This window comes from Lepidochelys olivacea, assembly GCF_965140295.1.
Source record: "Lepidochelys olivacea isolate rLepOli2 genome assembly, chromosome: 5".
In the NCBI taxonomy this organism is placed as follows: Eukaryota; Metazoa; Chordata; order Testudines; family Cheloniidae; genus Lepidochelys; species Lepidochelys olivacea.
The window spans coordinates 10,059,409-10,082,165 of NC_140415.1; the positions used below are offsets into that span (position 1 = coordinate 10,059,409).

Consider the following 22,757-nt stretch of genomic DNA (forward strand, 5'->3'; position numbering starts at 1 on the left):
TTGAAATAGGCTCTGCCAGCACTCTGATCGTTCACGTGCTTGAAGTTTTCATGCTTAATTTTTTTACAACCACATTATAACTAAGTTTAGATTTTTCTGTAGGAATTAATGTTGCCACTGTTGTTAGTTATCGAGCCTGTTTGGCTAATCATAGTCCATTCTTGTAGGTTTCCCAATCTAGTTAATATCCATTGCAAATGGAATGTACACCATGGTTTTAGTTTTTTTAAACTGTTAATGTGATCCCAAATCCTAACTGTAAAACATGTGCTGCTTCTTTACTTTACAGCTCCCAGATCATAGCAAGTCCCCTTCCTCCTGTATCCTCCCCACCTCCTGCTTCTAAAACAAAGGATTCTGCAGAGAGTGAAAACCTTGAAGTAAGTAAAACATCTTAGTTATTAACTAAGAAGTATCCAAGATGATAACTGAATGGGTATTTGTTTTATATTGGTCTTTATCCCATAGAATTTGGCTAATCTAAATATAACAAGTTCGTAAACTTGTTATGATGTTTGACTGTTCCTGAAAGTACATTGCTGCATGGTCCAAAAGATAAGACTTTAGTTTTAACTCTTGCCCTGGGAATATAAATGTGTTAAGATGAAAATTTCAAGTGAACTAAATATAGATTACTTTATTAAGAAAATACTGATGGTTTTTCTGAATGTTTATATCCAAGTTGTTTATGAACACAGTCACACTAATAGGAATAGGTTTATGTTACATTATGTATATTTCTGTTAAGCACAAAGATCAGTACCATTTGGTAAAGATAAAAATGAATGTAGAAAAAAATAATGAGCATATAATATTACATTCAAGGTAACTTGACTGTGCCTACATATATTCTAGTCCCACCTTCCTGCACCGCAGAGCCCGCACCCCAGCCAGAGCCCGCACCCTCCAACCCCCACTGCAACCCCCCCGCCCCAGCCCAGAGCTCCCTCTCGCACCCTGAACTCCACATTTCTGGCTCTACCCCAGAGCCCACATCCCCCCTGGAGCCTTCACCCGCCCCTGCACCACAACCCCCAATTTCATAAGCATTCATGGCCTGCCATACAATTTCTATACCCAGATGTGGCCCTTGGGCCAAAAAGTTTGCCCACTCCTGCTCTAGCAGAAGTTCCCTCCTCAGCCCTGGCAGCTTCCTTGCAGGCAGCTTCTTTCCCTGGGTTGGACTGAGTTTTCAAGTTCATCCCCCTTCCGGCTGGAGGGGAGGGAGGGTGAAAACAACCGCTCCCCTTCCTGGCTGTGGGGGTGGGTGGGGAGTGGAGACTCCAAACTCGGTGCTACTCCTGCTCTGCTAGCTCCAGCTGCCTTGGGCTGGCAGCACCAGTGTCTTCACCTCCTAGCTGTAAGTGGCTGCCCCACGAGTGGCAATGGGAACAGGCAGCCCACATGTGCTTACCTTGAAGATGCAGTACAGACACAGTAGAGTACTTGAGTTTTTTTGTTTTTGTTTTTGTTTGGGGAGGTCTCTGCTGCTGTGTGATTGGTTACTTCCGGTTTCACACGGTATCCAGTTGACCGTTCAGTCCGTAACTCTGGTGTTCCTACCTTTGAGGTTCTACTGTGTAACTTTTTTTTTCACTTTTTAATTTATTCCAGCAAGACCTTTGCACTTTCTTGATATCCCGAGCCTGCAAGAATTCCACCCTGGCTAACTACTTATATTGGTATGTCAAGTCTTACTTCGTATTATAGTAGCACTGAGGGTCTCCAAATTTGAGATTAGGGTCCAATTGTGCAAGGTGCTGTACAGACACAGAATAAAAGCTAGTCCTTGCCCTGAGGAACTTAATATCTAAATTTGAGACAGATGCAACAGTGGGTTTAAATAAACAAAAGGAGGGATGAGGATTACACAGTGTGCAGTTACATAGTATAAAGATGCAAAAAGAAAAGGAGTACTTGTGGCACCTTAGAGACTAACCAATTTATTTGAGCATGAGCTTTCGTGAGCTACAGCTCATGCTCAAATAAATTGGTTAGTCTCTAAGGTGCCACAAGTACTCCTTTTCTTTTTGCGAATACAGACTAACACGGCTGTTACTCTGAAACCTGTCATAGTATAAAGATGGCAGTCACTGGTTTACAGAATAACAAATGTGTATGCATATGTCTCTAGATAAAGTGAGAGCATTATATTTGCAATGATCAAAATACAATTTTAAATTCTCACTTTATGGTCTAAAAGTGTCATTCAATTGGAATAAATAAACACTGTAATTCAGTTTTGGATTGTGTAATAATTTTTTGGCTTTCATAGCAATCTGTCTATAGTACTCAGTTCGTGCACTGTATTCTAGCACTTAATAAAATGCATAATTGGCATAAGTCACTGTAAACCTGTTGTGCTAAACTAAGACTTGCTTGATTAGCTATCACGGATGAGTACCATAGGATATCTAAATAAGACAGTGCTGCAAATGGTTCCCCCTCACCCCCTTTATGAATGACCTATAGTTGTGATGCCTTGTCCAGGTGATTGAAGTTTTGCACTTAAATCACTGCACTAAATATGTACCCAGGTTTTATAATTCTATATGTCATTGATTGAAAATGGTTATCAGTAGTATGCTGTAACTAATACTAATATGCTATGAATAGCACATATGGTTGGAAATGAAAGGGGTGAATTAAAATACATTGTCCAAAATGGTGTGCCAAAAAAATGACTTATTCTGACAGTGCTTCCAGTTGTAAATCCATCCTCGCAAAATATCTCCTTGTTTTCCCTCTCACGTACAATATTTAAATTTAAAAATATTAATCAAATGGAAGCATGATTTACTACAACACATGGTGAACATGCTAGCATACACTTTTTCTCTGTCATAGCCTAGAATATTTGTTTAAATTAAAAATATAATGGGCTACTTTTCTGAAGATAAGGAACTACAAGCGTGATTACTGGAAATAGAAGTTAAATATTTGGTCTGGTCAAACATTCTTATTTATTGAAATAGAAATAACTTAGTCTAGCTTCGCTCACTTAAATGTGTGGTTCATTTCACAGTCATTACTGAAGCTTTTGCATTTTTCCAATTACATAAAACCCAAAACCTTTTCATACATGCAAGATTGTGTGCGGTTTGTATCACTAGAGAATACAAGTACATTGCATTCTGAAACTTGGAACAAACTTTCTTCTTCCTAACTCATTCAGTCAACAAACTGTCAAGCTCTCTCAAAACACTCTTGCCTTCTGACCACAAAATCAACTAATTTATTCTTTCTTTTCCTTTCAGACATCTCAATTTCTCAGTGACAAAATCCAAATGTCACAGCTCCAGTTTGATCTGGCATAGCCATAAATCCTTTTGGCTGCTGATCACATTATGTTTTTCAGCTAACCAGACGCAGCATGAGCTTAAAGCAATCAATAGAAAAATTCAGTAATCCTTGAAACTCCGGCATCACATTCATATTACTGTGATATTAGAGCCATTCCTGTACTTTTTCACGTTTGTGCATAGATGACTAAAACTGTGTTTTGTGTATGCACCATCTACTGAGGCATATGATATCAGGCCTTTGGGCCTGCCTCTCGAGAAGTTAGAGACACACCATGTAGTACTTTCCTTTGCAAAGAAAGATGAGATAAAGGCACATTTTAACGCATTTCTTTGCATTTTCCCTATTCCCCTTCGCTTGTTGAGTACATAAGCTTTGAAAATATACATGAGAAGCTGTCAGACTTCATTTCCTCTGTAGTAAGATCTAAATTCGTAGTCTTAAAAAAGGCTATCCTACTAGTAATCACTGCTGCAAGAGTAAGAGAGCTTTGGAAATGACTTCTGGTTAGCTATAGGATTTATCAAAATTATAGCCCTTGTGAAATACAAGTATTTGTCTGGATACTGAATGTATTTCACATTTTGTTATGAATTTGTAAATTAGTTTAGAACGATGTATCGCAGACAAGCTTGATGGAAAATTCACACTTGATATGTAGCAAGCTCTTGAATCAATTTGAAGAGAGAGCCCACGACAGCAGATTATCTAATGGATTGTGCAGTTTCCTGCAGTTGATTTTCTACATTGAGAAGAGACCATTTTGATACATTCTTCTATGGCTACCAAATTTAGATATTAATCCTTGTCTACTCAAAACATGCTCTTCAATCCAGAAATGTAGCTAGGTCATACAATCCTCTGCACCTAGTCCTTGTATCCATGTGCAGTTTTGTCAACTTTTGCATAGTTTTGTCTTGGGAATGGAATTGCAGCTCCATTTTTGAATTGGCTCAAGTTGTCACCTCGTTTCCTCCTTTCATCTCCCATGCTGTTAAATGAATTTCTTTCTCTTTCAGGTGCCTGACACAGTGTTTAATTTGCGCCAGGGCTTGCCAGGGTTGAGTCCTGACACCGCTGGGCTTGGCAGTTCATAGCCCCGGCACCTCTAGGCTTGCTGTATCTGTTACGAATGTAAAAAAATTGCTTGAGCCCCAGCACCTCTTTCATTACAAATTAAGCACTGACTGGACAGTAGTTGTCCCAGCATATAACCAGTTTCAGTGATCTAAAATGGAAACAAAGTATATGTTGCATAAGATAAGTAGAAACGTAATTGTTCAGCAGAGCATAAAATCAACTAGACTTAATATTAGGAAAAGTGTAGTTAGCTCGGCTCTCAGATTTATTCATTTGGTTTAATTTGTAATCAACATTCTTGTCAGCACTCCTCAAACTTGCTATGGTCTTTCTCAGTATTTAAAAACCCAGTTATCCAATCAGTAACAAAAATATTCTGCCCATGCACCTCTGATGTTGGAGGAGGTATTCCATTGAGCCTGTGTAGTGCCTAACATGTTGGAGCTCCAGTCCTGGGGCACCACCATAAGGTAAGCAGAAAGGTAACTGTCACAGCATGGGTGGAATTAGTCCATAACGTCTGTGAAGACTGATTAGGTTCACTACATTTGCATAGTCACTTGACCTATTTCAAACCAAGCATTAGAAAATGTAATGTATTCAGTTAGATATTAAATAGCCCCGCCTAGAATACGCACATGTCAAGGTTCCTCCCCCACTCTGAACTCTAGGGTACAGATGTGGGGACCTGCATGAAAAACCTCCTAAGCTTATCTTTACCAGCTTAGGTCAAAACTTCCCCAAGGTACAAAATATTCCACCCGTCGTCCTTGGATTGGCCGCTACCACCACCAAACTAATACTAGTTACTGGGGAAGAGCTGTTTGGACGCGTCTTTCCCCCCAAAATACTTCCCAAAACCTTGCACCCCACTTCCTGGACAAGGTTTGGTAAAAAGCCTCACCAATTTGCCTAGGTGACTACAGACCCAGACCCTTGGATCTGAGAACAATGAAAAAGCATTCAGTTTCTTACAAGAAGACTTTTAATAAAAATAGAAGTAAATAGAAATAAAGAAATCCCCCCCCTGTAAAATCAGGATGGTAGATATCTTACAGGGTAATTAGATTCAAAAACATAGAGAACCCCTCTAGGCAAAACCTTAAGTTACAAAAAAGATACCCAGACAGAAATAGTTATTCTATTCAGCACAATTCTTTTCTCAGCCATTTAAAGAAATCATAATCTAACACATACCTAGCTAGATTACTTACTAAAAGTTCTAAGACTCCATTCCTGGTCTATCCCCGGCAGAAAACCAGCATATAGACAGACACACAGACCCTTTGTTTCTCTCCTTCCTCCCAGCTTTTGAAAGTATCTTGTCTCCTCATTGGTCATTTTGGTCAGGTGCCAGCGAGGTTATCTTTAGCTTCTTAACCCTTTACAGGTGAGAGGAGCTTTCCCCTGGCCAGGAGGGATTTCAAAGGGGTTTACCCTTCCCTTTATATTTATGACAGCACAGTTGTATGTATTGTGCTATATTATATCTCAGAGGATAGAAGGAGGATAATTGACAAACCGCCTGTTTTGGTTAGCATTACTTTATCGTTTATAAGTGAAATTATATTTCTATGCTGCATATGAAATAACCTATAAGGTCAATCAGAGTAAGAACCACACACAATTTACCAAAATAAGGCATGAAATTAAAAATGATTGTAAAATATTGTTCTCTTCTTTGGTTGAGGCCTCTAATCTGGTGGTCCTTTAAAAAATGAACAGTAACCTCTTTGCAAAGCCATGCTCTGGGATCACTCAATTATTCTTCCACCCCAATTGCTGATGGAACATGCAGTGACAATGCATTGGGCGGGGGAGAATGGGGGTTCAAGAGGTTGTTTGCACTGCCATTTTGTAGCACTCAGATTAGGAATGGGTAATAGAGCAGTGAGAATGGTGGAAATACTCCTCTCAATGAGTGGTAGGACAAATGATTAGTGTAGATGGATATGCAATGGGGCAGAGGTGTGTGTCTGGTATACCCATCCATACGTGCTCCGTTTGAGTGCTACCACTCTGTCTTAAGTGAAAGTAAATCTCAAGTGTTTCAAGTACTCCATATATCAGTGGAAAGACCCAGGGTGTCTGTCCCTGATACTGCTACCTGAAGGTTCAGGTTTTGCCCTGAATCAAGTAAAGATTAGTTTTGCTGTAATTGCAGATCTTTATTACACAGCTGTAGTACTGCACAGGTAAGGGATTTGTGTTGCAGAAGGACAACCTAACTGAGATTGTTTTTGTGTTAAAGGTATGTAATAGTGGAATGTGAAGACCAAGACACTCAGCAGAGGGATCCAAAAACTCATGAAATGTACCTAAATGTGATGAGACGGTTTAGTCAGGCTCTATTAAAGGTAACCCATCCCTTAGGTAATGAAAGATTAAGCAGTTTGCAGGTATTTGCTTTCTTTAAAAAGACACTAGTTTCCTATGATGCCATAGCATAAGCATTGCAGTCTGCCAAACCCCTACTTCTCCCTGGAATTAATTTGATCTGCTGTAAATGGTGTAATTTTAGTTCAGAACAAATGAATGCAACTATCAAGGGAAGTGTTTCCCTTTCTCTATTTGTTGCTTTTCAGGTAAATTGTAAACTGACTTTTCATATCATGCTTGCCTGTAGACCCCTTGCATCTGGCAGTGAATGTCTGATATTTTGGAGGAATATTTGGCCCTGCTTGACAAACTGGAGGCTGGATCACTAGCCTTTGCTGAATCAAGAAGCAGTGCCAATCTGTGTGTCAGCAGTAGAGGGTGCTGATGTAGTGAAAAAGGGTCCTTCTCCTGAGCTATAGTTCATAACATCTGGCATATATGTACAGAGTTAGCTGGCTTAAGTCCAACAGTCAGGTATCTTTCATTGCATTTTACTTCACATCTCATTAATGCTGCTTCAAGGTTTTTATGTGACTCATGTAGTACAAAGGCATATTTCACATGCAAGAATCTTCATGAAACTTACTTCCGCCCCCCCCCCTGTGAATTAGTTTGTCATGCATGAATGTTTACCCCTCAAATTATTATTGTTGATGTAAATGGAAGTGCACTGAAAGGTCAGATAACTGATTGCCAGCTATGGTAATTCTGATTACATTTTACAGAAAATACTGTGCTTTGAATGAACTCTGAAATGAAAGATAATTGATCTTTTTTATTAACTTGGGAAATCTAGCTAGACTAAGAATAAATGTACAAATTTCAGATGTAATTATGGAACAAAGACCTAATTTTCTGTTTCTTTTTCATTCACGTAGGGTGATAAATCTGTCAGGGTTATGCGTTCTTTGCTGGCAGCGCAGCAGACATTTGTAGATCGACTGGTTCATCTAATGAAGGCAGTGCAGCGTGAAAGTGGGAATCGTAAAAAAAAGGTAAATGCAGGAATAAAAAAAATTGTGGTTAAAATTTTAGAGTAGGAGTGTTAGTTTTCACTGGAAACTTTTGATAAGTTGTGTAACAAGATATTCTGAATTTTTCTAATGTCTTATCTAGTTAAGCATATATGCTAATATGCAGTGTATGTGTTTTGGTTAGACTGAAGTATTTTAGCTCTTTTGGCCTTTTTTGCTTTGAGCTATTCTAGTTCTGTTTGTTTGGGTTTTTTTGGTCGCCTTTTTGGAAACACACATGGAAGACTCAAATTTCTGGGAAATTTTTTCTCAAAGATGCTTTTTGATCAATTTATTTTTCCTCTCTAATTTATACAACTATAGCTGTCTTGTACCCTCTGGAAGGTGTATTCAGAGTAGCGCTTTGGCTCTAAGGGTACATCTACACAGCAGCTGGGAAGTGTGATTCCTACCTCAGGTAGATGTACATGCACTAGGTCTGCTTGAACTAGTGCCTAAAAACAGTGTGGTCATGGCAGCTGCCTGAATGCAATTCTGCCTGACCCTCTCTCCGGGTATGTACTTGGGTAGCTTATGTTTTGCGTTTTTTAGACAGGGTTTTTTACGCCTTTCTTAGCTATTAATTGTGGTATATTTACTGTGTCAGTAGTTTATCTATTTTTTCCCCTTTCACCCTTTGGTGAGTGGAGTTAGAAACCGATGGGTTTTTTGGTTGTATATTTATGATTCTTGATTTTCTTTTAATCTTTTTGGTCCTGTGTTTTTGAGACATTTGACTGTATGCCATGTTCATTCTATTCATTTTATCTTTGTTACTGCTTGTGTCCTTCAGTCCTTCAATAGCATCGTTAATAACAGTTTCACCACCTCCTTTCTCCCCCAAAAATGTTGTGCTGAAAATTTCATTTCCTTATTGTAGGACCCATTTTCCATAGCATGTACTAAATTACTTTTTAATACTGATTTGTGCCTGAGATTTTCATATACATTTACATGGAAAAGTATGAATGTGGTATAGCAGCAGCAAGACACTGGAAACCACCATAATCCTAAATACTAATATAGATTGAGACATATGGACTTCATAATCTGATTTTAGACTAATCATTAGATTTTACTATCATCTCCTCCTTAATCCACCAGAAAATCTGGATAAGAATCAGGATCTTGCTAATTAAAAACAAACTTTGCATTGTAGCTGAGCTTTCAGAGATCTTGGATACACACTGAAAATGTCTGAACTTTATTACAAATATTAGCTGAAGAGCTTGATACTATATGTTCCAATCTCTATATAGTGTTTTTTAAGATCCAAGTATTTATGGCATATGAGTTAAAATGAACAAAAACAACACAACAACTCCCTTTTTATATGTTTATTGGTTCTTTATACCAATATTCAACAAGGAGCTTTAATCTTCTGTGAGGTCTTGGATATTTTTAATATGCATTTATAACTTTCATCAAGCCTGTTAAGTTGAATTTATTTGAACGAACACACACACACACACTCTCACACTCTGTTTATCCAGAAAAAGGAATATATTTAGTCATGCTTTGTGTGATTGTATCTATAATACATAAAGGGGAAAATACATTATGAAAATTGGGTAATATGCATATGTTCTTGAAATGTGCTTCTGGCCTATAATCTATCCTACACATAAACCACAGAGAAACACTTGCAACATGTATCGTATATAGTAATTGCCGACATATTTCTATATAACTCAAATGTGTGGGTTCGGGCTATCATCTGGCCTGCAGCAACTGGCCATTGTAAATATGCCCAGGGGTGTTTGAGCTAATATAGTGGACCTATGCCCCTCCGGTTTGCCTCTGGCTGGTGGTAAAATCAGTGGAATCTGCTGCATCTCTCTTCACTTCTTGTCTATTCTGTGCATGGTTGGCAGGAGGAAATAGGGCGGCTGTTGAGCATTTGGTGCATAAGTTCTTTATTATATAGGCTATTAGGTAAATAGTTCTGACTGAATTGTAGTTTTAAAAATGTGTGCAGTATTGATTATTTTAAAATATAGTAGATTCAATATTATAAATCTAGGGCCAGCTCCTACAGTGAGATTGTCGCAGGTTTTTACCACCACGAGTGAACCCGTTGAAGTCAGCAGGGCTCCATACAGGTGCAGGGCTCCATCAGTATAATTCCAAGTGCAGGATCATATCCTAGAGCAGTGAGACTCAGAGTGTGGCTTGTGAGCCGCAAGTGGCTCTTTAATGCATCTTCTTTGGCTCTTTGAAGCACATGATATAAAACACTGTGTGATTTAATTATTAACCAGTTATTAAGTTATTAATCAGGATGCTTTCATCATGTTATTAACCAATTAGGTTATCAACTTGCACTAAGTTTATTAACTTATTTGCTGTGAGAATTATATAAAAGTAAATATTTCCCCCATCATACAGTTTTAAATATGAATAGTTCTATAGTAACTGGAACAATGAACTCACACTACTATTGCTCTTTTGGGTAATGTTGGTCACTAATTTGACTCCTGAACCCCTGAGATCTGAGTATCACTGTCCTAGAGCATGAACAGACCTTGTATAAGAGAATGAAAGACCTCTATTAATGTGGAAAACCAACACCCCTTCATAGGGGCATGTAACCAATTTACAAAAATACAAAGAAATTATTGGAAGGTTACTATCCCTGACACAACTAAACCTGCATGTATTTCTATGACTGACTTTGAACTGGGTGTAGAATATCTGATTACTTTGCCTGTTCTGCATTTTTTTTTTTAAATTTCACGTTGTGCTAAAGATGAATGTTACATTGCTTTGAAGGCATAAAGTGCTTTATAAATGCTATATTATTTGGATATACATCTGCTTTTTTGTTACTGCACATTTTTATACCCAACTATATAAACATTTCTGCAAAGGTTGTTCTCATGCTTTTCCATCTGTATTTCTTTTAAACTCCATTTGCATTTTCATCTAATTGGACTTTTGGGTTTTTACTCTTTTTTTTTTTTAGAATGAGAGGCTACAGGCATTACTTGCAGACAATGAGAAGATGAATTTATCAGATGTAGAACTTATTCCACTTCCTTTAGAGCCTCAGGTGAAAATCAGAGGAATAATCCCAGAGACAGCTACACTGTTTAAGGTAAATGAGAGAGGTCTTCCATTGAATAAGTGAGTTACAATTAAACCTTAATTTTTGAAATACTAACAGAAACGTTACCTTGAAAAACTACTTGCTGTTAAATTTATCAAACAAGCTTTGTGCTCCTGAAGTTGGGAGGCTAATATCACTGAATTTAGTGGGGCAATGCACGATCAAAGTATCTGTACCCGAGTGCAACCAATGCTGAAGTGGCATTTTGGTCTAAAAGACTGTATCCTCTACTCTTTCCTTATGAAATGCTGTGAGTGTGTGCATACTAATTGATTCATAGAATCATAGAATATCAGGGTTGGAAGGGACCTCAGGAGGTCATCTAGTCCAACCCCCCGCTCAAAAGCAGGACCAATCCCCAATTAAATCATCCCAGCCAGAGCTTTGTCAAGCCTGACCTTAAAAACCTCTAAGGAAGGAGATTCCACCACCTCCCTAGGCAACGCATTCCAGTGTTTCACCACCCTCCTAGTGAAAAAGTTTTCCCTAATATCCAACCTAAACCTCCCCCACTGCAACTTGAGACCATTACTCCTTGTCCTGTCCTTTTCTACCACTGAGAATAGTCTAGAACCATCCTCTCTAGAACCACCTCTCAGGTAGTTGAAAGCTGCTATCAAATCCCCCCTCATTCTTCTCTTCTGCAGACTAAACAATCCCAGTTCCCTCAGCCTTTCCTCATAAGTCATGTGTTCCAGACCCCTAATCATTTTTGTTGCCCTTCGCTGGACTCTTTCCAATTTATCCACATCCTTCTTGTAGTGTGGGGCCCAAAACTGGACACAGCACTCCAGATGAGGCCTCACCAATGTCGAATAGAGGGGGACGATCACGTCCCTCGATCTGCTCGCTATGCCCCTACTTATACATCCCAAAATGCCATTGGCCTTCTTGGCAACAAGGGCACACTGCTGACTCATATCCAGCTTCTCTTCCACTGTCACCCCTAGGTCCTTTTCCGCAGAACTGCTGCCTAGCCATTCGGTCCCTAGTTTGTAGCTGTGCATTGGGTTCTTCCGTCCTAAGTGCAGGACCCTGCACTTATCCTTATTGAACCTCGTCAGATTTCTTTTGGCCCAATCCTCCAACTTGTCTAGGTCCCTCTGTATCCTATCCCTGCCCTCCAGCGTAATTGGCCACAATACTGTAAGCAATGGAGTTGACGTAGAGGGATGGGCTTTACATTTTGTTCTGAGCGGGGTGAGATCCATGAACATTTTGATATTCAGACAGGACTTCCCTATCTGAGGGCTAGCTACTAAGAGATCAGAGCCAGCACAACAATGGTCCACCATCCATTCTATATGACTTATTAAAAATCCATGATCAACAGAGTCAAACCTTGCTGATAGACTGTTTGTTATGAACTGGGTGCAAATGGTAGTAATAGTGGTGATGCGCAAATGGGTGCATAACTTATGTGTCTGCCAAAATTCTGCGTAAATCACAAAGATGTGCATCTTCCTACAATCTTCCAGCACCTCACCTTCTCTGGCCACACTGTAGAGTTTTCTCCATGTGTGCATTTATGTTTTCTTCGGAATAGAGTGTTTCTTCTTCATTGCCTTCACCTTGTCTGATCATTTGGGGTTGGTAGTTCTGTTGTTCATTTTCAAGCATTCTTGTCAAGTGTCTTCTCCATGCTGATACGAGCCTTCTTCATGTCCTCCTTCAGCATCACAAACCAACTTTTCTAAGTCTTCCTCATGGTCTTTACCCTGTGACTACTAGCTTTTGACTACCCTGTGACTACTTCATCTCACGTGACTAGCCATCTCAGTTTATGCTCCCTCTGCTTTTCCACAATGGGGCAACCTGCATTGTGGTTTGTACCATTTCATTGTGTAGCCTATCGGCACTGGCGTCCAACTGAGCATACTCATTTCAGGAGTGTGAAGAGTTGTTGTTCTTTCTTCTTCATTGGCCAGCATTCTGATCTATACATCATGGCTGACATAATCATGAACTTATACGCTTTGTTCTTTAGTTTACTTGGCATATTCTTATTGCAGAGATTTCCCTTCAACTTTATTTTTAATTTGCAGACCCCTAAAATTTTTTGAATGGAGGTGTGGACCCCTTTGGAAATCTTGTACATAGTCTGTGGACCTCCGGGGATCCACGGACCACAGGTTGAAAACTACTGTTCTATGGTAATGACAACCTTTCACAAACATCTTAAACATATTCTATGGACCTCGAGAGATCTGTGGACCACAGGTTGGAAACTACTGGTTTACACCAAGCACTTTTCATGTGGCTACTAACATCTGCATTTACCTTCCTGTTATGACTCAACGCTGTGCTAAGATATTTAAATTGTTGCACAGATTTTAACTCTACGCCATCTAATTTTACTGGCTTCTCATTATCTCTCAACAAAGCATCATATTATTCCATCTTTTTTTGGCTGATTCATAAACCATTTTCTTCTAATGCAGATCTCCATAGTCGTAACCCCCTTTCCAGTTTGTATTATCTTCTTGGCGCAACATATTATCATTGTTACAAAGCATGCCCAAAGGAGCTTTTCCCCTGATGTCCTGTGTCAAGGTATCCATTATAATCACAAACGTGAATGGACTTAAGGCTGATCCTGGGTGTTGATCTACCATCATGGTGAATGACTCACTGTAGCTGCAACTGCTTCTCACTACCCTTGTACATGGCCATGATAGTCCGAACGTATGTCTCCAGCAGATTATGCCACAGCAGGTGCCATCATAATAATTCTCTAGGAACTTTGTCATAAGACATCTCTTATTCTAAATGCAATTCCTTGTGTTTCTCCCTGTGCTGCTTCTGCAACACTCAGGCTGCAAACACTGCATCCATTGTTGACCGTCCTGGCATGCACCTGAATTGGTGGTGGTTTACTTGGTGCTCCAGCTCCTCCCACAGTCTTTATAATTCTTGCAGGCATTTCATCGGGTGAATCATTAACTTGATGGGTTGGTAATTACTACATTCTTGAACATCTCCTTTATGCTTAAAAATAGGGACGAATTTTCAATTTTCCAGTATAGTTAATTAAGGTGAAAAAGTTTGTCGTCATAACCATGGTCTGTTGCTTTAAATGCCTCAATTGGTACACTATTCGGTCCCTCTGCCTTGCCATGTTTCATCATCTTCAGCAATGTCTGAGTCTCCACCAGGATGGTAAATCTTGTAAGGTTGTTGCTTGTGCATAGTTTCCTCAGTGGTTTCTTTACATTCTCTTTACTGAGCAGTTTCTCATAAACCTGCTGCCACCTCCTAATGACGTCACACTCTTCCACCAGTGCTCTTCTGTTTTCTTCTTTAATCCACTTCACAGTTCCCAAGTCTCTGTGCTTCTTTGCCTAATCTTGGGTAATCTATATATTCCTTTCCCTCCTTCCTTCCATAGTAGTCCTGTGTAAAAGACTTTAAGCGCCTGACCCTTAGCTTCTGTAACTGCTCTTTTGTTGTTGTTGTTGTTGTTGTTGTTGTTTTGCTGTTTTCTTTACCAGCTTGTATTCCTCATAATTGTCTACCATTCCTACTTTCTGCCATCATTTACACCTTTCCTTCTTTTTTACAGATTCTTGTACATTGTTTGACCACCACTATGTCCCCTTGCAATGAACTTTCCCTCATTTTGTTTGGCCACATGCAGCTTGTGAATAGTCAGTAATGTGTTTGGATATTTTCCCCCAAACCTCTTTGGTATCATTGTGGTCAGTTTGATCGTTGCCCGAACTCAGTAGAATCTTTGTCCTTATACCTCAGACTAACTTCCCTTTCCGCAAGGCTCTACCTCTTTGTTCCACAACTATCTTTTGTCCCCCACTAGCCTTTTCACCCAGAAGTCAATTGCACAGCAATATAAATTGCTTATGATTTGCTCTCCTGGCATCAGTTTAGTCTCACATTTTTAGGTTACTTCCTTACAAGAGGAAGAGATCTAAAAATGTGAGAGAGGCTAAACTCAACCCAGGAGAGTTATTACAAACAATTGACCTCGGACCTGTTGGTACCACACTCGTGTGTAATTAAGTACTCTTCCTTCTTTACAATGTATCTATTGGTAATAATCAGGCCATGGGCTCTGGCTAACTCTTAAGATAGCGCCACCGGCTTCATTTCTGGTTCCAAAGTCTCATCCTCCATGATGTCATTGTAGTCGTCACTGTGTTCTCCTACATGTGTGTGGAGGTCTGCTCCAATAATCAAGTACTCTGCTTGTGGAACTTCACTTGTCACTGGGTTCAGCACTATCTGGAATTCTGCCTTCTCCTCAGTCACACAACCAACCTGCAGTGCATATCCGAATAAAAAAAAACCACAAATATTTGTTCTCTGCTCCAGGGCTTTGGAGCGGAGCCCGGAGCTGGAGCGTGGAGCAGCTCCGGAGCAGCGGAGCTGCAGGGGTTTTTGCTGGAGCTGGAGTAGAGCCGGAGCACAGATCCAAAGCCCTGTTCTGCTCAGTACTATTCTAACTTTCATTGACCAGTTGCTCTTCTTTAGGATGACCTCTACCTTGTCCTGTAATAATTCTGCTACAATTATTCATACTCTGTTCCTCCTTGCTACTGAAGTGAGCTGTAGCTCACGAAAGCTCATGCTCAAATAAATTGGTTAGTCTCTAAGGTGCCACAAGTCCTCCTTTTCTTTTTGCGAATACAGACTAACACGGTTGTTACTCTGAAACCAATACTTTATCTTGTAACCATCTCCAGTGTTTATGGATTTTGACCACTTCCATTTTGTTTCTTGTATGCAGGCAATATGCACTCTCCTTCTTTTGTGTCTCAGCTACTTCTCTTGATTTCGTAGTCATTGTTTACACATTCAGTGAAACCAAACATAATTCTTGGGCTTGCTTCTTCAGCTGCATGTGCCCTTAATGGGGTGGCCTTTTCATATTTTCCACAGCTGTCTGGTGAAGTGGTTGCACGTTGATTCCAGGGGATGCCATAGCATTCTAGTGATGTGGTCCCTGAAGACAAAAACCCATAGAGCATATGTGTTTGGCACACTTCCCGGCACACTTTTACAAACTGGCTGGCCAGGCCTGATGTTCTTCGGTTGAAATCAGAGTCCATTATCCTAGGTGGACTAGGTTGAATGAGCCCCACCTGCCCAGAGCAATCTGGTTATAAGGTGCCAGATACTCGCCGTTCACACTCCCATTTTCAACTAAGAACAGCTCTGCCATGAGAAGGCAAGCAGTAGTTTAGCTGTCAGAGGCTATACATTATGCTAATCAGATGAGGCATTTTCTTGGCAATGAGAGCTCACCCCCAAAGCCACCTAAACTATGACTGCTCTTTAGGATGCACTGTCTTTCTACAGCTACACGTAAAACTAAAGGTGGGATTAGGGAGATTTTTACAAGTCAAAATAGCAAGCTCTTTAGCCGGGATAAGAATGACCTTGTCCCAACAGACGTACCCATTGTTTAGGAGAGGACAAGGAGCTATCTGTCATCTGAGGTTCACACTACTCCTGTAGTAGTTCGTTGGTCTGTAGGGCAGTCACTTTCCTCTATGACACAGCTCCAGAGCACTGCAGAACCCTTAGCTGATCCTGGCAAACTAATCACCTATTGTTTGGAGAGCAATTTGTTTTGCAACAAAAGCTTTGACAGATGGTTGTCGTTCACCCATAGCACGCTGAATCTTTGTGGGAATGTAATGCTTAATTGTCTAGACAGATTCTGGATCGTGTAGCAGAGCAGCTACTTTAGCAATGTATTGGAAGTCAGCCTTTGACATGAGGTGGTGGTTTTCTTTTCAATTTAAAAAAGAAAAACCATAACAAAGCAAGATTGGGAGGTCCAGCATGGTCCTATTTAAAGCAAGCAAGATGCGTATAATTCATGAGCTGCCCAAAAGAGAGCCAGAATTTAGATCCAATCTTTCAGTAGGTGCCATTGGTGTCCAAGTGCACTTTGAGAAGATGGTGGCCACTCAATTCTATCTCTTCCCCCGAGAAAGAGGTTGGAGACTAGTCAGTAACTAGTAAACTCTACAGAACCAGAAAAAATGTCCTTGAGGAAGGATGGGGCCTCTGTGCTTTTGAGTCTAAGTAACATCTTTTGACTTCAGTCATAGCTTTTCTCTACAACCTCATTAAGTCCTTGTGTAGAAGAATAAGGAGCGAGATTTTTCAGAGAAAAAGTAAGTATCAGTAGAAGATGTGAAAACCACTGCCTCAGAGCACTTACTGCAAACAGCTCTCGTGAAATTGATCCATTAAAAATCTCCCTTGTGTACCTGATTTTTATTTCATTTTTGTTTGAGAGGCCTCACTTGATGAATTACAGTAGATAAATTTATTCATGTAGATAATTGATCTTCAGCTCATTTTATGAAGGGTGAAACTGCAAACAGAATTAAATTAGTTCTTTTAAAAAAACATTTAAATTTGTTACTTTTGCTTAATTAATTGAGAAAGCAGTTAATTGGTTTGAAAATGTCCTATCCCTATCATTTCTTTGACATTTATAATGTAATTATTGAGTTTCCCTATGGGTTTTTTTTTTTCTGGTCAGTTTAAAATGTTTTGCTCCTTTTATATGGTGCTTCGAAGTTTGAATCAGATGTGCACAAACTTAATTTCTGCATTTTCCCCTAATTAAAGAGGAAAGAATGATTTAATTTTTTTTTACCAGGATCCATTTGATTTGTCTTACTGCTTCTCTAAGATTTCTCACGGAGTGCTATATCCTCTGTGGATGAATGGAATCTAGAAATTATATAAAAACTGGAAGTTCTATGGTCAAACTTTTGCTAAGTGGGGGCAGTACGTTCTTGATGCAGTGTCATGGACTATGGAACACAATATTAGAGTGCCAAATGAGCCCTATTGGAGCAGTCTTCAGAGCCTATTGCAAAACCCACCATTTTGCAGATGTATTAGGCTAGAAGGCTAAAAAGCAAATGAGAGAGGCAATTATAAATGAATTTACTCACATGTAGGGAAGGATTCCCAACTTAAATTTGTCCCAGTGAAGTTGAGTATTCAATTTGTTCTAGTGTACTGGTTCATGGCAAATTTCTTTTTCCAGAGTGCCCTAATGCCTGCCCAGTTATTCTTCAAGACAGAAGATGGAGGCAAATATCCTGTAATATTTAAACATGGTGATGATTTACGTCAAGATCAACTTATTCTTCAAATTATTTCACTCATGGACAAGGTGATGAACGTTAATCAAGTGTTTCTTAATCTCACTATTAAACATCTGTTTTATTGTTTATACAAGCTGAGGAATTTTTTCTTGGTTAAAACCCAGAAAACACAAGATATTAATGCAGCTTAATTCAGTACTCTTTTATTGTAGCTGTTACATTCCAAAAAATTCCAGTCCTTACAAATATTATTTAATGTCCTCTGTGGACAAAGAAGAAATGAGCAAACAGACTTTCACTTATGCCTTATGACAGATCTGAACTAAGTTTCCTCAAAAGGGAATAAGTTACTGTATTAAACCACAGCACAACCTAGCCTCTTTTAAAAAAATGTTTGATTATTTTTAACTGTTCCACTCATGTTTGTGTTTTCCTTCCAGCTGTTACGTAAGGAGAATCTGGATTTGAAGCTAACACCATATAAGGTGCTGGCTACTAGTACAAAGCATGGTAAAGTTATTTCTTTTTTTAAAAAAAAACACTGAAAATAATCAGGTATTTGTCTTCCTCAGTTTCACTTACCTGGATGCAGACATTCTCTAACTCAGGCTTCTTGTTAGTGTCACAGGAGGGTACAGCTGACTTCAGGTTGTAAGATTTCTTTATAACAAACTTGGGAAACTTGCTTAAAATCAGATTAGTGTTTATTCTTTACCTTCTATTTCCCCTCTCCAGCTTTACTGTCAAGTGCTTGTTTTGCCTCACCTAGTGCCAAATTGTGAAATACTGGTTGTCATTCTTTCAGAGCTAGCTGCACCTCTGTTCCCTCTCTGATCTTTGAGGATATTTCTACAAAGCAATTAAAAAAAAAAATGGTGGCATGGCTGTGGCTGGCCCAGATCAGCTCACTTGGGCTTGTGGGGCTCAGATTGCGGGGCTAAAAACTGCAGGGTAGTCATTCGGGCTTGGGTAGGGACCAACAAAAAGTAAAGATGTTACGTTATGAAATGCACTCCAGTAACTTATTTTGACAAGTGTTGAGATTTCATTGAGTAATAGTAAATGTACTGTGTTACGCTTAGTAAAAATAATAAATCTCTGTAATAGGAAACCTTACAACTAAATTTAGGATGAAAACTAGTAAGTTCTTCTAGTGATGATCCCTATATGGATTCCAGACATGGGTGTGCATGTGCGCCATGTGCAAGAGCTATAAGTGGACGTGCATGTCGATGCTGTTCCAGTTCCATCTTACCACCGTGTGGCCAGAGTCTGAACCCCTGTTCCTTGCTGCTCTTAGGTCTGCTAAGAGAACTTTTATCTGTTTATTCTCACCTGTATATAATTGCTAGCATGTTCTCGCTGGATAGAGTAGTTCTTGTACACTTTTAGAGTAGCAGCCGTGTTAGTCTGTATCCGCAAAAAGAAAAGGAGGACTTGTGGCACCTTAGAGACTAACCAACTTATTTGAGCATAAGCTTTCGTCAGCTACAGCTCACTTCATCGGATGCATTCAGTTTTAGTTATTTAGGCTCCCCTGTCGGACTTCTTCCCCTGGAGGGGAGACAGTACCTCCTCTCCCCACACCCCTGGGATTATGCCCCGACAAGCTAGCTTGAAGAACTGTGCTTTGTGCCTGTTCTTCTTCTCCGTGAGCGTCAAGCACCAGCAATGTCTCGGTGAAGTCTACGTTCTCGTCCACTGTTCCATCTGCTGCTCATTCCTGGCTCGGACTCGGGAGGGCAGGGAACTCGCCTCCGCGTGTTCCTCATGGAGGAAGCTATGTGTGCAGTTGGATTCACTGGAATGGTGCCCATCAATATTGGTGAGTGACCCTCTGGCTTTCTCCCGCCTACTGGAACCCTACGTACTGTTGCATCCGCTGAAGCCCCACTGTGAGAATTAGAAACCCAGACATGGACATAAGGGCGCCTCCCCGATGGGGACTGCTCCTAAGCACAGCGTTGCCTCCCCGAGCCGTGCCCAGTCGGGTGAGAAGTAACATGCCGAGCCGGCTGCTGCGGCTCCTAAGAAGCCCTGGACAGAGTATAAGATGAAACACTAATGCAAGCCGTAGGTGCTGCTTCCCACCCTGACTCCCAGTCTGCCACCATCTTCACCGCCGGCACCATCTATGCCACTGGGCCCTTTGAGACTGGCACGCCCGGCTCCCACACTCCAGGCTGCCTGGAACTGCTGATGCCCATAGCCAAGTTCATTCTCCCGTATGCCAGTTCCCTATCTGCGGATGCTTCATGCTTACCTCTCCAGCGGATGAACCTCTCCTACTCCTTCCGGAGTGGCACTCCTCTTCCACCCACACACCAACAGCTCCACCTCTACCAGATCAATCCTCTGAGTCTGAGTGGTTTTCCAAGCCAGACCCCTTCTCTCAGCCCGGATTGTGGGCATTACCCGCCCTAGCCATATGCCTATGACTCTTGCACTGTGCCGTGATTCCATTGCCCCAGGGCCCGCCAATGCGTGGCGAACCCTATGCTTGGCCCTACTGGCCTCCATGGGACCCCACGTAGAATGTGGGCTACCACTGCTGCCATATTACCAGCCATCCCCTGCTTGCACCATGTCCCCCTCTGGGTATGATGAACAGGAGGAAGAGGTCATCGTGCAATTGGTGCCGCTGGTCGTACCCGGACAAGGCATTAATTCCACTTTCTCTCTCCCCTCTGGATGACCATCACCAGTACCACAACCTGCTTCGGCGCATGGCGGAGGCTCTCAACCTTATGGTGGGAAAAGGTCCAGGACCCGCAAAACAAACTTTTGGATAGCCTCCTGCCACCTGGACCCTCCCTCACTGCTTTCCCTAGCCACTTAACCATTCTACAACCAGCACAGACAGTTTGGCACATGCCCACCTCCTATGCCCCTACTCTGAAGTGCCCCTGGAGATTCCTCCCATTGCAGTCTCCTACAAGAGGAAGCAGATGCCCTGCTCCGGAAGAGCACCATAGAGCATATTTCCTGCTGTTATCATGGCTGAGGGTTCAATTCCCCCTATTTCCTTATTCCCAAGAAAAGGGTGGCCAGTGGCCCAATCTGGACCTCCAGTTGCTCAACAAGCTCACCCGTAAGTTCTGATTCTGGATGGTCATGCTGCCCCTACCTTATTCCGTCCCTCCCCTGAGGCTTCTGGTTCATGGCTCTCAATATGAAGGATGCCTATTTTCACATTGACATCCACCTGGCTCATCAGAAATTTCTCTGTTTCACCGTGAGGCACTCCCATTATCAGTTCCGGGTCCTCGCCACTGATATTGCCACCGCTCCACATGTGTTCAAAAAGATTTTCACCGTCATCACCACCTACGTACGCCACTTCTGCCACTCTGTGTTTCCCTGCGTGGACAATTGGATCCGCATTGCAACATTGCACACCTGCCTCCTTTCCCCTATCCACGCCCTTCATGATCTCCTCATCCACCTGGATATCTATATCAATGAGGAAAAATCAGTCCTCAACCCTACCCAAGCAATCACTTTTACTGGGGCTCACTTGAACTCTATCATGGGCCGCACTTCCCTCCTGACGGATCTCTTTGCAGCCCTCACCTCTCTCTCATATGGTCCTGGCACCTTCAGCTACTCTTCAACTACATGATGGCAGTTGTGTATATCAACAAACAAGGTGGTGCCAGGTCGCCCTCTCTCTGTGCAGAACCTTTCACCTCTGGAACTGATGCATCAAGCATGGGATCACACTGCACACCGTGCACCTTCCTGGCAGACACTTTCAGCAGGTCCTTCTACATGAATCATGAGTGGGAGATCCATGATCCCATGCTTCACTCCATCTTACACTGGTGGGACACCCCACATTGGGACCTCTTTGGGATTTTGGAGAACTGCAAATTCCTCCTTTTTCTCCTCCAGAGGGACCCTTGGGATGGGCTTGTGGGGCGAAGCCCTCCTCCTGCCCTGGACCTCCAAAGTCTGCTACGCCTTTCCACTCATCCCTCTGATCCCGCAAGTCCTGTGCAAGGTACGAAAGGATTGAACAATGATCAACCTGATTGCCCCCTTTTGACCTCGCCAGTACTGGTTCACCGACCACCTCCACCTCTCCGCTTTTCCTCCGATCCACCTTCCATCCATCCACCAACCCCCCGTGGATGGTTCCTCTGTCTTCACTCACCTGACCATCACTTGCTTCCTTAAAGGCTTGCTCAATGCCTGTCTGCTGGAACTCCCTCTTGGAAAATGTACATCATCCTCTCTGCCCTCACTAAACATCCCTTTGAGCCCCTCCTGATCTGTTCCCTCTCCCACCTCTCCATGAAAGTGATCGTCACCTCAATGAGGCGCATGAGCACCTTCACTACTTGCTACGCCATTCCCTCGGCGGTGGTGGTGGATGCGGCTGTCGGCCGAGCGGTCCTCCAGACTATAACTTCACGCGACGCCACGCACCCACCTTCATGCTGAGCACTGCTCGCCACTCTCCCATGTCTAAAATCCATATAGGGACCATCACTTGAAGAAGAAGAGAAGGAGGAGGTTACTTACTGTAACTGGAGGTTCTTCAAGATGTGTGGTCCCTGTTTGGATTCCAATACTGCCCTTCATGCCCTCTTCTGCAGACTCCATTTCTTTCAGATAAGAGGGATACTGAAGTGGCGTTGACCCGCACAGCCTCTTATAGCAGACATGCAGATGACGCACGTGTGGGTCAACAGACACTACCGAACAGTTTTGGTTCTGGTGCATGTGCACCCATGTCTGGATTCCAGACAGGTACCACACATCTTGAAGAACCTC

The 22,757-nt window shown here is 41.6% G+C and overlaps 1 protein-coding gene across 2 annotated transcripts in view; it reads left to right on the forward strand.

The window, feature by feature from the left end:
* PIK3C3 (phosphatidylinositol 3-kinase catalytic subunit type 3) overlaps nucleotides 1-22,757 on the forward strand; it is a 133,644-nt gene that overhangs the window by 49,448 nt on the left and 61,439 nt on the right. For both annotated transcript variants that reach the window (XR_014711622.1, XM_084628052.1), the window contains exons 12-18: nucleotides 290-380; nucleotides 1,615-1,682; nucleotides 6,635-6,740; nucleotides 7,641-7,757; nucleotides 10,741-10,872; nucleotides 17,918-18,046; nucleotides 18,419-18,488. Coding sequence is in view for 1 of the 2 variants with exons in the window: in XM_084628052.1 (XP_084484178.1) it covers nucleotides 290-380; nucleotides 1,615-1,682; nucleotides 6,635-6,740; nucleotides 7,641-7,757; nucleotides 10,741-10,872; nucleotides 17,918-18,046; nucleotides 18,419-18,488 (713 nt within the window). In the remaining variant the exon portion in view is untranslated. The remainder of the gene's footprint in view (nucleotides 1-289; nucleotides 381-1,614; nucleotides 1,683-6,634; nucleotides 6,741-7,640; nucleotides 7,758-10,740; nucleotides 10,873-17,917; nucleotides 18,047-18,418; nucleotides 18,489-22,757) is intronic.